Source organism: Belonocnema kinseyi, chromosome 5 (genome assembly GCF_010883055.1).
Source record: "Belonocnema kinseyi isolate 2016_QV_RU_SX_M_011 chromosome 5, B_treatae_v1, whole genome shotgun sequence".
NCBI lineage: Eukaryota > Metazoa > Arthropoda > Insecta > Hymenoptera > Cynipidae > Belonocnema > Belonocnema kinseyi.
Window position 1 is genome coordinate 131104492 of NC_046661.1, and position 16614 is coordinate 131121105.

The following is a 16614-nucleotide window of genomic DNA, read 5'->3' on the forward strand; positions in this document are numbered from 1 at the left end:
TTTATAATTGTCCTAGTATTACGTTGTCCGGTCGGTTTATCTTAATCAAATTGATTAGAATTTGCATGTATGCAATAATTTAAAATGATAAATCACAAAAAATAAACTATTCCCAAAAAAGTTCCAAATTAACATAAAAAATGTAAGTCAAAATATAAATGAATAAATATAAATAAATATAAACAAAATATAAATCTTGAGATTTGTATAATTTGCAACTTTAATTTTAAAAATACAATAATTTTTGATTCGTGTTATTTGTGATTGTAGTTCTTAAAATATCAGAGTTTTTAATTCTAAATCTTCAAAATTGTGGAAGTTTGAATTGTAAATTTATAAAATTGAAGAGCTTTTAATTTTGGCAATTTACAATTCAAAATTATGCAAATTTGAAGATTTACAATGCAAAAGAATGCAATTTTGATGATTTATATTGGAAGTTTCTTTAATTTGGAAGATTTAGCATGGAAAACTTGACATTTGATTTTAAAAATCATCCGAATTTAAAAATTTGAATTCATAAATTTTTCAAATTAAAAAGTTTTGGATTATCAATCTTCAAAATTGGACTCCGTAAAAAAACACCATTTTACACACATTTTATGATTTTTAACCATAAACATCCAAAATAGAATATATCAGTAATACTCATTGCTGCAGGGTGTCTTTAAGAACATTTTATTACGATGTAAAATCCCACGTTAACTTAATTATTTTATTCTTTGCTTCTAAGTCCTGTTGGGATAAACTATTATATTCAAATGAAAGTTATAGATTACTGAAAGCAGATTAAAATTAAATTATAATTATATGAAAGTAGATGCAGCTATTTTCATAATTATTTCAAATCACGTATAATAATTATATTTTATGGGACCTTAAACTTCCAACTATTTCCGTGATCTTGAAACGTAAACGTTTTATAATTTCAAGGCTGGAGGTATCCCCACCTTTACCGCGAAATTCTGGTTATTTTTGTCAAGCGATGTTCATTGGCTGTCCAAGGCTTGTATCTATGAGGGCGCTGTAAGCAACTTTTTTAACTGCGCATGTGTAAAAAAGCACAAGTATTTTGGAAATCCATAATTACCATTAATTATAATACAGAGAAATACTCCCTACTCTCAGTTTAGTAACTTACGGTTTAGTAATCTCTAAAACAGCTGAAACACACAGATTCTAAGCTTGAGGGGCGCGAAACGGTTGCTACCCAGTGGGCACAAAATTTGGTGACGTCTTTACGACATCGTTACGACATCTTTACGAAATTTTTACGACATCCTATGTCCATGTCGTTTCGGTGTCTTTGCGATGTCGTGAAGACATCATCAGATCATACGACTTATTTACGATAACGTAAAGACACCTTAACGACATGGACATAGGATATCGTAAAGTTGTCGCAAAAATGTCTTAACGATGTAGTAAAGACGTCGCCAAACTTTGTGCCCACTGGGTAGTTTTGCCTGAAAAACACTAGCCGTGTAGCGAGAAGGCGCGGTTACCCACATGCGGAGATTGCGTAATATTATGCATTCCAATTTGAAACGATTTAGACGGCCTCGATTTAGTGGCCATACTAGGCCTATGTCCGTGTCGTTTCGGTGTATTTAAGATATCGTACAGACATCGTCCGATGATACGACGTTTTTACGATACCCTAAAGACACATTAACGACATGGCATACGAAAACTAATCTTAACGCTCAACTCATCAGCTGACGATATGATGGTAGTTGCTACTCTTGCTGCTTGCTGCGACAGGCGTCTCTTGATTGGTCGCGAGGTCTTTTGTGAAACTGTCAGCCAATCAGATATCCTTTACTGTTAGATCACACGTCGGTGGCTTCCGATTGGTTGTGATAATGCTTGCCACCAATTAGAAATTAGCGGTTTTCTTAATTTCTGTGCATGCAATAAAACAGATATACACTTTTCTTCAAAGTATACTTGATGATCAACATTCCCGCACGAAATTTCGTGCAGGAATTTTGTGATTTTGCACACACTCTGACTTCATCAAGAATCGGTCATTTTGTGATTATTTTTTGGTTCGTAAACTGCGAACTTCCCGTAAGTGTTACAAAAAATATATTTTAAACTTGAGAAATATTACTATTCATATATTTCTGACATCCTTTTATGTTTAGAATATTTTCTCGAAAAAGTTGTCTACATTCCCATGCAGTAATGCTAAAATACTTAATTCAAACCAACGAGGGCTTCCCGCTCTTCGAGCGTCTGTTTAATTGGCCTGTCATTGACTTAGACCAGACCTTACGGAGACCTTGGTGGGAGGTGAAGGAACAGCGCAATTTGAAATAAGCGTGTACAGAGGACTTGAAGTCTTGAAATAGGTGAAGTTTGAAACAGAAGATCTTGGAAATAGGTGGAAGTTTACTGTACTTTAAATGGAAGCGTATATTTTATATAGTTTTACTACAGACTAAACATAGGAACTATTTAATAAGTATGCTTAGGTGAAAAAAATTTAACAGTTTATATTGCAATTAAAGAAAAGTGACCATATTCAGATATATTTTAATTTGATTACTTTAATTAATCAGTTCAGTTTTTCATTCTTTTCTCCGTAAACCGCTAGTTTTGGCAGTCATTAATATTTCAGTTAAATTTCTATTTCCAGTTTCTACTTGCAATCCAGAATAAAAAATAATTTTGAGTTTTTCATTTTTCAGACTTGTTAGGTCTGGGTTATTTAATAACTATTTTAGTTACATCTTCATTGATGAAGCCGGGCAAGCAACTCAGCCTCAAATTCTAATTCCTTTGGGATTAACAAGGCTATATGAAGATGTAAAATGTCCACAACTGGTCTTGTCTGGAGATCCAAAACAGTTGGGGCCTGTTGTAAAGACTAAAATTGGTCAACACCTACTGGGTATTAATAAATTTATAAAATAATAGATTTAGTAAAAATATATAAATATAAAAAAGAGTGTGTACTTAGAACGACATTTGACATGCCCCGGAAGGAATCTTTCACCTCACTACTTGCACCATCAACTGGAGCGTCACATGCTACAATAGCCTTCTAATTTTCAATTTCATTCTAAATCACAACAATCTGCTTGTAATATGCATTTTAATTTGAAGAAGATTGAAATGCAATTATAAATATTTAGGAATTGGAGATCTTGCATGAATTAAAATAAACATATTTTTAGACATTTGTAGCAGCGAATTACGTTATGGAGAAAAAAAAAATTTATAGGTTTCGAATGATTCAAACAAATTTTTTCTGCTGTACGTCTATTTGGTCACCATTCAAACATATGCGAAGTCATTGAGATATACCACTGACCACGATCTGCTTGAAAGCTGCTTCAGTTAATTAACTAAGCTAACCGCCTAAAATGAGAAATAGAAAATAAAAACCTAATCAAGCCGGGGCAGAGATATAAACAAAGAATGGATTTGGAAATCAGCGAATTTCCTAAAGAAGTTAGATTAGCCCGATTGAACCCTTATAAACTATTTTCAATTTCAAAATAACTTAAAACTAATAGATCCATAATTAAAAGCTTTTTTTAAATTTAAATATTATTTCAGTCTAAAATATTCAATTTTTAAATTATTATATTTAAAATCGATTAATTAAGAAAAATGAGAATTAATTAATATTTAGAAATATCTGAATGTAGATTTAAAATCAATGATTACACCTAAAAGTTAAAAATTAAATTGGGAATGTTATAATTTTAATTGTTCTATCAAAAAAATTTATTTTGTAAGTAAAATTGATGAATTATAATGTATAAATTAGCAATGGAACACATACTATTTTTAAAAAATCAAGTAAGTTGAAGAAATATTTTGAAGTTTTAAAAGAATTCAAAATTAGTTAAAAATTTAAAATGATTTAAAATAATTTAATAAAAGTTTCGGCGTGTACCGACAAATTAGAGCTATTCGTAACAAGATTTTGGTTTTTTTTTTTTATTTTGAAAAGTTCATTTTAAGTGAATATTTAAAAAAAATTTAAATATATTATATTAAAAAAAATTTAGGACAAATTTGAATAATTTTAAAGAATGTTTATTATTTATTATTATTATATTCTGGATTGAGACCGTCACAGCCCCTGACGGTGATCCCGTTGCATCCCCTTATAAGCCTTAAGCGTGGTCCCAAAGTCCTATGCATAGAGAGGGGACCGCAGCCACGCTGTTGGCCGATATTTCAGACTCACTGATGCAGAAACTGCCTGTGAGTGTTACACGTTTCCCCGCAATCGCAGGACAGTGACAGAGGATATTAGTGGAATTCTCATTGTCCTTTACGCACAGACGACAGAGGGGACTTTCCTCAAGCATATCTGATTTCTGTGGTACCGGAGGTTTCCATGTCCTATAAACATTTCTGTTAGGATTTTGACTTCCTTCCTCCCGAGCTTAAGTATTTCTTTCGCTCGATGAGGGTTTAGCTTTGAGCCCAAGAGTGTTTTAGCCTGTCTGCAGCCAGAGACCGCATCCCACTCATTCTGATGTTCTTCGGTCAGCCAACTGTTACTATCTTGAGTGACCGACCTGCTGGAAATGCCTGCAACTGGCTCAGGTCCAGTAAAATTTTCCTTTGCTGCTAGCTTTGATAACCTGTCCGATATTTCATTGCCCCTGATGTCACTGTGTCCAGAGATCCAGAGCAGAGTGACTCGGGTTTCTGTCGCTAGCTTATTTAGTGCCTCAACGCACTCTCATACTATCAGTACTGGAGCAAAGCTATAATCTCAGATTGTAGAACTGTTGCGTAGGACCCCATTGTAATTGTGAAGCCCATTCCGTTCCTTCTACGGTATACATCTGCTCCAGCGTTCTATTTGTTCCTGGAGCCACCTGTAAGCCAGTTGTCTCCACCACTGGGCAGGTGTGCCTCACCGTTAGCCCCGTCCTCTTTTGTACCTGCCATTTATTATCGAAGATGTAGTGAAAAGTGGAGATTTTGTCCCTGAGCATGCTTAGTGTCGGCCTCTTTGTGATGTCGATTGATATCCACATAACTGTTGAGATACTGCTATCGTTTACCATATTTAGTCTCCTGGCCGCCTCCGCGGCCACGGCTTTTATAGTAATATGGAGGGGCTCCAAACCTATTAATGTCCCCAGGACCATCGTGGGTATCGACTTCGAGGCACCAGCGATACCTCTTAGAATTAGTCCCCTTATTCTTTCCAGTCAGGACTTTACAGTAGAACGTTCGATCCTGGACCACCAGACGACTGCCGCATAGATTAGTCTGGGTCGCAGAATCACTGTGTAGATCCACATAAGTGTCTCCGGTGTCAAGCCCCTCTACAGAGGGGCTTAAAGCTCTTCTACAGAGCCAAAGAGTCGCTACTAGCTTCTTGCACTTGTTTTCCACGTGCTCGTTCCATGGCAGCTTCTTATCCAGGATGACTCCTAGATATTTGGCTTGCCCTTTGATTTCTAGTTTTTGTCCCCCCAATTTCAATGCACCCGTGGTTCCCCACTTGTGCCTTCTGGTGAACACAACTGCATCCGTCTCACTCGGATTGACTGACAGTCCAGTCCCCTTACACTATGAATAAAATATTCTTAGTGCTTACTGCATTACTCCAAAGAGCGCATCCAGATGCTGACTGCGCACGATAACCAGTATATCGTCCGCATAGCCTATGCCCTGGAGGTCCTGACTCGTGAGTAAATGAAGCAATTCATCCACCACCAGGCACCACAGCAAGGGTGATAGAACACTCCCTGCGGATATCCCGAGTCAACGGTTCCACATAAAGTGGTGTAACCCTTGGTCGTGGTTGGATTTCTATTGGCCAACATGTTGCAGGTCCATTCCACGACTGCAATAGGCACCCTGTGTGCGATTATGGCCACACTGATCACCTCTCCAGAGGTGTAGTTAAAAGCTTCTTCGATGTCCATGAAGTTTCCAATCGCTAGACCTTTCTGCTTCAGTTGTCCTTCAATTAGGTCAACTGCAGTGATCAGGGCCGTCTCAGTCGAAGGATCAGCCCTATAGGCATGTTGTTGCTCGTGAAGAGGACTACTTGACAAGACCTTATCGCGGATATATTTGTCCACGAGTCTTTCCACTGATTTTCGTAGGAAAGATGTGAGGCTAATGGGTCGGAAATCCTTGGGTGAAGTATAACCGATCCTGCCTGCTTTCGGAATAAAGACTACTCTAGCACTCCTCCATGCCGCCGAAACATTACCCAACGTCAGACTAGCCCTAGCAAGTCTCACCAAAGGCCCAGTGATAATCGCAACAGCTCTCTGTAAGAAGACTGGATATATACCATCCGGGGCGGAAAACTTGTAAGGACTGAAGGACTTCAGGGCCCACCTGACTCTGGTTGGCATCACAATCTCGTTGGCTAGCCGTCGTTTCGGGCCCAGTTGGGCTTGTCCAGTTTAGCCACCTAGGCTCTTTGATCGATATCAGTGCAAAAGTTGGCCCACCTTTCATGCTTTGCTTTGCGTATTGCACTCCTATACTCATCGTTCATCGATGTGAATGAGGTACACAGTTCCTTCGTTTTGCCAGAACTGGCACGTCTGGTCCTCTTTCTGGTTTGCTTGCGAAGCTCTTCAAGTTTCGCGTTCCACCAGTGTGTCTCTCCAGCCTTTCGGACTTTCCAAGGCCGACAAACTTTCATAAGTGGATTTTATGGCTTCTCCATCTCCAAGGCATCCACGTCTCTAATTAAACTGGACATCCCTGAGAGTGTACTTCTTAGTTCTGTGAAAACTGACCCCAGTCCGTTCTTCTTGGATTTCTAACACATTTAGGGCCGGCAGGTACATCGGATTCCAACACAAACTCTATGAGTGAGCGATCTGAGAGAGTGGGTTCATCTGAGACTCTCCACTGCTTGATGTTATCTGTAAAACTATCGGTACAGAGAGTGATGTAAATTACTTCCTCCCTGACCGAATTACGAAACTTCGGGGTGTTCCCCGTATAAAGAATATCTAAATCAGTAGTAATTAGGTATTCCAATAGGTCTTTACCTCTTGGGGAATTTTCTCATTTTGAAAGCTTCGAATTTGGACAAGATTAAATTTTAAATAATTCAAATTATATCTGAATTATTGAGTTCTGAAGGCTTGATTTTGGTCACCCTATAAAAGAAACATTTTAGAAAGTTTGATTAATATTGTTTGAATCGGATATAAATATATAAAGAATTTTTAATTGGATTTTTAGGTGAATCAATGTTGGAAAGAATATTTAATATATCTAAACTTTATCAGAAAGATAAAGATGGGAAATACAATTCCAACATTTTGACAAAACTGGTAAAGAATTATCGAAACCACGAAACAATTCTTCGTGTTCCTAACCAATTATTTTACGACAATGAGCTAGAATCGTGTGGTGGTAAAGAGATCTTCCGAGCAGAAAGTTGGTCAAAATTACCGAAGAAAAAGTTTCCAATAATTTTTCACGCGATTCATGGAATCGAAAAAAAATTAGAGGGTTCAACCAGGTCAGAAATTTTAATTTTAGAGATTCAAGTTCACCATGAAACAGGACAAAGCGAGACAAAAACGATGAAAGTAGGACACACGAAATCTTCTATTTCTCCAATTATGTTTAATTTTCTGCTTCAAAACGGGTTGAAACCTTGTAGGGTAAAGTGGGTCACACCAAATCTTTAGATTTTATGACATTAGAGTGGCCGCTTGACCGGGAAACAGAGAAATGATCGGGAATTTTTTGAGACCGGCAAAAACCGGGAAATGCAAGTGAATTTATTTTTTGACTGAGAATTTTACAAATTTTTTAGAAGAAAAATTTGTCCAAGTTTGATTTTAATATTTCTTTAAAATAATTAGTTGAATTTTTATCTTTTAAAATTATGATATTATTCAGTTTATAATGCGTAATTTAAAAACCTTTTATTTTCAATATTTTCCATTTTTTTATATTTTCAAGCGTACATGTTAAATTTAAAGAATCTCAAAGTGCAGTTTCGAATTCTTAAGTAATCGAAAATTAAAAGCGTTTAATGTTCAAATTTGGGATAAAAAACATTTTTATTTTCTAAATTGTAAATATAAATAAAAAAATTATTTTTAAATTGAAACCAAATATTCAAAAGTAAACAATTTAAAACTTAATTGTTTGACAGCCTTGAATCGTTAAAATTTCGAAAAGCTTTTAAACTCTTAACTCTATAATTTTAATTGTTCTATTTGAAAAATGTTTCTTTTTTGTTAGTGAAATTATGGAATTTTAAGGTACAAATAACAATTGCACACTTATTATTTCTAAAAAAAATTTGAAATTATTCAAAATAGTTTGAAATAATTTAAACGTAGTGTGTGTGTGTGTGTGTGTGTGTGTGTGTATGTGTATCGACAAAAATCAGGCATTCGAACCCAAATTTCGTGCAAACAGGCACAGCATAAGATGAAACAAAATGTGTATTTTTGCATATTTCGAATAAAAAATTTAGAAGCTTTTCAAGAATTGTGAAAGACTTCAAAGAAATAAAAAAATTTTCTTAAGAATCCTATGAAAATTGAAAATGATTTTTTATTTTGAATAATTATTTAAATAGAATATTTAGAAAGATTTAAAAAGATGTCCAAAACCGTCAAAAGAGAATCTGTAATATTTTAAAGAAATTTTTTAAAATGTCCAGGATTTTCTATGAATTGTAGGAAAATTTCAATAAAAATATTTTAATATTAATCGAATTTTTTCTACCATTTTTAGAAAATCCTGCAAATTTTTTTAAAATTTCTTTAAAATATTCCATTTTGTCTTTTTTTATTTTTTTGAAGCCTTCCGTAATTCCTAAAAAGCTTCTATATTTTTTATTTGAAATCAGCAAAAATATAAATTTTGATTTAAATTATGCTGTGGCTATTTGCACCAAAATTTTGCTTCTAATATCCGAATTTTGTGGGTGCATACATCTCGTTTGAATTATCTGAAATCACTTCAAATTTTAAAATAATTTTTAATCTTTTCAAAACTTAAAATTACTCAAATTTTTGTTCACTACATAAAAAAAGGATTTTTTTTTAATTGTAAGAAAATTGGATTGATTTTAAAAGATATTGAGAAGTTCTTAAAAAATGCCAAAAATAATTTCAAATCAGAAAAAAATTTTAAACAACTTCTAGATGTCTTAAGATTCTAAATAAAATTGTGTAGCGTTTCAAGTATATTTGAATTATTTAAAACAAAAGTAAGTCAACTTCTAATTTAAGAAATATTGAGTTAAACAAATTTAATGTTTCGATTTTTAATGTTTCTAGCTTATAATTGCTTAAAATATTATAATTTTGAAAATTTCAAAGTTTACTGATTGACTGTTTAATTTAGAACACTGAACATGATTAAGACGAATTTATATTTTAGCACTGAGTTTGAATCTTTGAAGGAAATTATTGAGAATTTGAATATAACATTTTTTTAACTTAAAAACTTGTGAACTTCAAATGGAAATAATTTAAAATTTAAGAGATTCACTGTAAAAGCTTTAATTTGTAGTTTATTTTTCATTACTTCAAATGAAAAAATAAAAATGAATTTTTTTCTGCGATTAAAACGGCTATTCTGTGACTGTCTATTGCTTTCTTTGAATAAAAAGGGAGTGTACCATTTTGCCCCTCATGTCTCGCTTAGCCCTGTTTTACTGTATAAAGTAAATCTCTACTAACAAAAATATATTTTTAGTGCTTACAATCAATTAGAGGCGGAAATTGTGGTCAACTACGTGATTGAATTGTTGGGGAAAAAAATAAGCGATCATGAAATTGAGGAAACGGATATAGGAATCGTCTCTCCATTCAAATCGCAGGGTGGGATCATCAAGAAGGCTCTTGAGAAAAAAGGATGGAATAAAATTTCTGTTGGTACTGTTGAAATTTTCCAGGGCCAGGAAAGGGATATAATAATTGTCTCTACAGTGAGGTCGGTCTTATTCCAGAATGATGGAAAATTCCATATTGGCTTCCTATCTCACGAGAAGGTAATTATTTCGAATAAGTGAAAGTCAAAATATTGGAAATTGACTAAAATAATAAATATACAGTCAAATCTGGGTTTAGTAATCCTCTAATTAATGTTTCCGAGAATTAACGCTGCACGGAAGGTATGAGGCGCTGCGGAAGGGTGTGCGGTGCTTATTCAAGCGTGACAATACAGAGAGAAATAAGGGAGAGAAATAATAGGAGACAGACAAAATAGTTTCGAGACTCTGGATTTAATGTTATGCTCAGTGCCAAAATTGACATTAAATCCAGGTTTGACTGTATTTTTATACTTCACACTATTTTCCCTATTCCCGTCTTTTTGTCCTTTTAAAGAATTCCTTCTTTTACCTAATTTTAGATAAACTTCTGCGTTTCCCCTTTTTCTATTATTTTATTTTTGGTCTAGAATTAATCTCTTCTTATTAAAAATATTATTATTTTTTAAATTATATTTTTTCTGAAAAAAGATCTTTCGCTCTACTAGGAATCGAACCACAGAACATCCGATTGCCGTTTAGATGCTTTCCCATTAGGCTACTAGAGAAATCCAGAGAAGAATCTTTTTCAGAAATACACGCATTATTATTCCAGGTGTCATAAATCAAAAATTTTCAAGAAATCTGTATTATTATGAGAGAGTGACAGAATTTTTTAAGGTCTTTTCTGCCTAGATAGACTTATGATAAAAAAAATTTTAAACAAATTTTCTCTAAAAAAAGGTCTTCTCCTTACACTCTGATTGAAATCAACAACTTTCTTCGAATGGCATACCTTTTTTGGAAATTAAAATATCAGATATTTAAATGAGACTAAAGTCAAATTCAAAATCCTATTTAATGTTTAATAATCAAATTAATGTGCAGAATTTCTGAAAATATAACCAATAAATCAACGACCAAATTTGGGCAACCATCATTATATGTTCCTTTTGAAATTAAAAAAAAAGATAATAACTTTTTGCTAAAAAATAAAAAAATAAAATTTTTCTCTTCGGACAAAAATAAAAAAGATATATTAGAAGGCAACCAAACCCCCTTCTTTCTCTTTTTTGTTTCTTTTCTCGTTTTTACCTTTATAATGATCAAATCACAACAAAAAAGCATTATTGAAAAATAAACACCAACGTTTTGGCACTCATCCCTTACCAAGGCAAAAAAAACATTAAAAACATACCTCAGTAGACAGGAATAGCAACAACTCATCCTGACGCTCGAGAATAAAAAAAAATTAATTTGATCGGAAATTAAACTACATGGTTCGAAGTTGAAATTGTTTGTAAAAACTTTATTTTTTAGCTGATGATTTGGTCGACTGTTGACCTCTTTTGTTGAACTTTTTGTTTTGAAATTTTTCTGTTTGTTGAAAATTCATTTCCATGTTTGAAAATTCAACTACTTGGCTTACATTTTTCTTCATTCATTGCTGAGAATTCTTTCTTTGTTGCAAATGTTTCTTTTTAGTTTCAAAATATAACTCTTTTGTTTAAAAATAATTCTGTTTCAAATTTAACGATTTTTTTTAGTTGAAATATTCTTTCGTGAACGTATTAACTATGACATTTTTACAAGAACGAATCTTTATTAATTAAAAAAAAATTTCTAGTTTCAAGTTCAACACATTTTTTAGAAATATATTTTAATGTTAAAGATTCATCTCTTTATTTGAAAATTATTACGATCAGGGCTGAAAATGTAACGATTTTGGTATAAAATTCAACTGTTTGTTTGCAAATTCTTTCTTGATGTGAAAATCAATTCTTTTGTTAAAAAATTATCGTTTGGGCTTGCAAGAAAAATTTATTCTTTTAACATTCAATTTTTTATCAGGGAGACTCGAACGCTTTGTTTGAAAATTCGTCTTTTTAGGTACAATATTAATCGTCTATGTTGGAAATTCATCTATTTGATTGAGGATTCTACTACTTTGTTAAAAGTGTATCTTTTTTCATTGATTTCAACTGGTGGAAAATTCTTTTTTTTTGTTTATGAAAAGTAATTTTTTAACCTGAAAATTTAACCATTTCATTTTTGTTTCACAACTAATCTTATTTAGTGAAAAATTTATCTTTTGTTGTAGAAAAATATTATTTCTTTGTTGAAAGATAGCTTTCTCGTTGAAAGTTCCACAGTCTTCCCAAAAAATTCGTCTTTTTGGGTTAAAAATTCATCTCTTTTGATAAAAACTCTTTTTTGGTTTAAAATTCAACTTTTTTTCCGAGTGGGCACACAATTTGGCGACCTGTTTATGACATCGTTACGACATCTTTACAACAACTTTACGACATCCTATATCCAGGTCGTTTCGGTGTCTTTGCGATATCGTAAAGACATCGTCAAGTCATACGACTCATTTTCGATATCGCAAAGACACCTTAACGACATGGACATAGGATGTCGTAAAGTTGTCGTAAAGATGTCGTAACGATGTCGTAAAGACGTCACCAAATTTTGTGCCAAATGGGTTAACTGGTGCCTAAATTAATGATATGTAAAATAATTCATTTTCCTAATATTTTCCTATTTTCGTAAAAATCACCGTATTTCCCCTGTTTTGAGATCATTTTAAGCTGTAAAATCTGTAGTTATGAAATTCTTATAGCGCTTCAACGTGACAATTACTAGAGCCAAGTCATTGCTGATCGTTGTGGGAAATCCAAAAGTTTTGCAAATAAGCGCTTGCTGGCGAAAATTCATTGAATACTGCCTGGAAAATGAAGCTTGCCTGGGTGAGAAATTCACTTTAAGTGACTTATCTCAGGACGAGAAATTGAAGATGATGGAAAATAAAGCCGGTAAGGAAATGACACTTCTTTATTATTCACAAAATGTCCCCTAAGGGTTTATACATAACCGCCGTTTATACATATCCCGCTACCTCCTCCTACCCAGTGGGCACCAAATTTGGCGCCGTCTTTACGACATCATTACGACATCTTTACGACATTTTCACGACATCCTATGTCCGTGTTGTTTCACGCAAACACGTCGCTAAATTTTATGCCTGCTGGGTATCCACCGAAAGGAACGTGTCGTTTAGATCTACAAAAAACGCGTATATTTTCGCACCCTTCCCTGCTAATTATTTATCCAGCACGTGCTGCAAGACTGAAATATTAACGATAGTGCCCCTTCCCGCTCTAAATCCCACCTGTATCTCCGGCCATATTCCTTTTCCCTCGATATCCTTCCGCATCCTATCCGCCAACACCAGCGCGCATACTTTGCACACCATATTCATTCAATCATATTCGTAATCCCTCTATAATTTTCACAACTCCCCTTATCCCCTTTTTATACAGTAGTACGATCAACTACTACCTTCACTCTCTTGGGAAACCCTGTCCCTCCATACTTTTTTCTCTACCCTCTGCAGTCTCTTCCTTACCTCTTGTATGCCAAACAGCCAGACATTGTTCTCTACCCTTTCCATCCTTGCTGCCTTAGACCTTTTTAACTTCCTCATCTGCTTTTTTATGTCCATGTCATTCTGACCTATCGATCTACCTAGCTCATTCTTCTAATCCCCTCATCTATCTTCAGTGTTTCTAAGACCTGAAAAGGATATTTAAAAAATTCGGTCCATTTCTCACTCCCCATTTTGTCAATAACCCTATCGCTATTCCCCTATAATATTTAACAGTCTTGTTTTGCCTTTTTTCAATCCAGGTAACCCTTCTTTCTATATCGCTGGTCACCCCTCTTCTTTTCATACTCTATTGCACATTACCCCCTGCCCATTCCATTAGTTCTTCCGCCCTACTTCCAGACTTCATTTGCAATCTCATCTAAACCAGGTGTATTTCCATCTTTTATTGTATCTAACACCTTGAATTTTGCTACTTTTATTATTTAATTTTCCTCCTCTCGTTCCCTGCCATCTTGTCTTCCTTTACTAAATTTCTTTTCTGCCCTTTCCAGTAAATCCATAAAATATTTCTTCTATTCTATTATCTCACTATCCTAGCTTATTATTTTCCTACTTTCTGTTCTCTCGCGCCTTCTATTCACTACCTTTCTAATTTCTTCTTCCAGCCTATACATCTCTATCTCTTAATTAAAGCTTTTATTTTCCTTCCCTTTTTTTATCAGGCACATTATTATACGCCTTTTCCTTCACTTCTTTTTTCCTTTCATTTTCCTAATTACGGCCTTACTTTCTTCTGCTTATTATATTCCTTATCCCATCTATTTAAGCCCCCTCCTTCGCTAACTTCATTTTGGCTTGTGCCCTCGATTTTTTTTTTACTTCTCCTGTTATTATTTTCATCTCTTCATTCACATTTTCCGCTTCCATTTAAAAATTCTTAACTCTTATTGTTATTACTCATTTATCTCTCTGAAGTCACTATTTTCGGAAAGTGATTCGAAACTACATTATCTCCTACCTCTAATTTCTTGAACTTCTCTTTTACTCCCTCGTCTACTATTACATACGCAATTACTTTTCCCTTTTTCCTCCTGAGAATGTATATTCTGCTTCCTCATCATCTTCTGTATTTTCTTTTATGATGAAAACCATTCCATCTCCTCCAAGCTTCTTAACTATTTATATTCTTCACTATTCAGTATCTTATCTTTTCATTTCCTTCCTCGCTCTCCTTTTCATTTCGTTCCTCCTCTATCTCTTTTTCTTACATTAAAATCTTCTAGTACAAGCCTAATCTCTCCTTTATTTTATTTCATCAGTTCTCTATCTCTGATTTCTCCTGAATATCTCTATTCACATACATCCCCACTATCTTTCCCTCTTCTGTTGTTGATTCTTCCTTTGGTTCTTTCATCACTTTTCTATCATCCGCTGTTAAACTACATTTCTGCTTTACTCCCATCACCGAATGAGGAGAGAAAAAGTAGGAAAAATTAGGAGAGGGGAAAAGAGGGGACATGTGGGTAAGGGTAGCAGGGAGAAACGATGATACTAGAAGTAGGAGAAGCGACGAAAAATAAGGGAAGGAGGAGAAAGTGAAAATAAGTGGAGAGGTAGTTGAGGAAGCGAGGGAAAATGAGGGATGGGGAAGTAGGGAAGGTAAATCATGAGCCGGGGAGGTTTGAATGACTTAATTAACGTCATATTAGGCCACGAAATTCTTCCGTCTTTTCCTTTCTCGTAACAGATAAACATATAGCCACTAATTTATTTTCTATTTTTCAGGTGAGAGTCTCACTTTAGAAGTGTTTTTCAAGCGTTTAAACCTCGGCAAAGCGGATTAGAGGTTTTCAGCTCAGTCCATCAATTTTACAAGATGTTCACTATTTGCTCTAAAACTCTGGACTAGCTACGGCCCTTTATTAAACTTATAGTTTAAGTTTGCATGATGTATTTTGTATTCTTCTATGTAGTGTGAGTTTATTCGATTAAAGAAAAAAGTGCTTTCAATAGACTAATTTTATTTTGAAAATTTTAAATTTAATTTAGAGGGATCGTAAGTATTTTTTTTAATGCACCATACAAAATTGTCGATAATTTGCAAGATTATTTTTATTTTCTTAATAATAACCTCTAGGTTCTTATGATTATAATTCAGAAAAAAAGAATAATTTAAGGGTGTTGGTTAAATACAACTTTGAATTTTTTTATAGGTATGGCACTGATTCAGACGACAGCATTTGAACGGTGGGTATCAGACAGATTCAGCATGGGTCGGTGGTGGTGACGGCGAATATATATATACATACATACATAACTACATTTTTTTCTGCCTCTAGGTGCTGCCCTCTTCAACTTTTCGCCGTTTCTATGGCAACCGCGTCCGCTGTCTACGTTAACGGGAGGAGTGGGGCCGGGGCGCACATTGAAAGCCAAACCGAACGTGCCGGCCATTTTCTGTTAACCGATTCTCGTGCTCGCCTTCGCCAGCTGATCTATAGCTGACTTGGTCGACTGGCTCTGCACGCCGAAAACATTAAGATCTCTTAATTACGAAATTATATTAAAAGTAATGAGGGCTTAAATTACTATATTTATTATGTTAAAATTAATTAATTTCATCTACGGTTTCTTTAAAACAAAAATTATCGTGATAATGAATAAATAAATTTCAAAAAAAATCTTTTTGTACTTTACATTTTAAGCGAAATTTCTAAAGTTGTTTTTTAAAACTAATTAAAAAATTTAAATGAAATTAAGATAAACTTATAAGGTGAATAAAATTTAGTTGGATGCAACATTGATTTAAATTAAAAAATTTAACGAAGTTTAGTTACATTAAATTAATTCCTCGTGTGGTTTCCTCTAAGGGCATGTGACACAGCTAAATACCTATATTACCGACCTCACTTTTTCGGTTCACTGAATGTTTTTTTGAACCTAAGAACTTTTTTTTTTAATAAGATATCGAGTGAAAATTTGGAAGATTTATTAGAGTACAATAAAGTACGTTTAGGTACTGCATTTTGGTAGGAACTTCACTGAAAATTATTTTATCTTTTTTCTGAACCTCAACATTTTTTGAACGTTCGAACTTTTTTTATACATAAAATATCGGTCTCAAACTTTGAGAAATGCAAGAGCCGAAAGAAATCTGTGTTTAAGTACAAAGCTTAATAATAAAAGATGTAAAAAAATATATTTCAACAATCAATTCCAACGGCATCAGCCGGTAACGTTGTACACGAAAATACGAAAC

General features: G+C 33.9%; 1 protein-coding gene across 1 annotated transcript in view; it reads left to right on the top strand.

Moving 5' to 3' along the window:
- Positions 1-15256, top strand: part of LOC117173890 (putative helicase MOV-10) — a 28642-nt gene extending 13386 nt beyond the window's left edge. Inside the window, exons 4-8 of the mRNA XM_033362536.1 lie at positions 2733-2899; positions 7204-7486; positions 9691-9985; positions 12588-12780; positions 15141-15256. Of these exons, the coding sequence (XP_033218427.1) occupies positions 2733-2899; positions 7204-7486; positions 9691-9985; positions 12588-12780; positions 15141-15199 (997 nt within the window). The 3' untranslated portion in view covers positions 15200-15256. The remainder of the gene's footprint in view (positions 1-2732; positions 2900-7203; positions 7487-9690; positions 9986-12587; positions 12781-15140) is intronic.
- The last annotated feature ends 1358 nt before the right edge of the window (positions 15257-16614 follow it).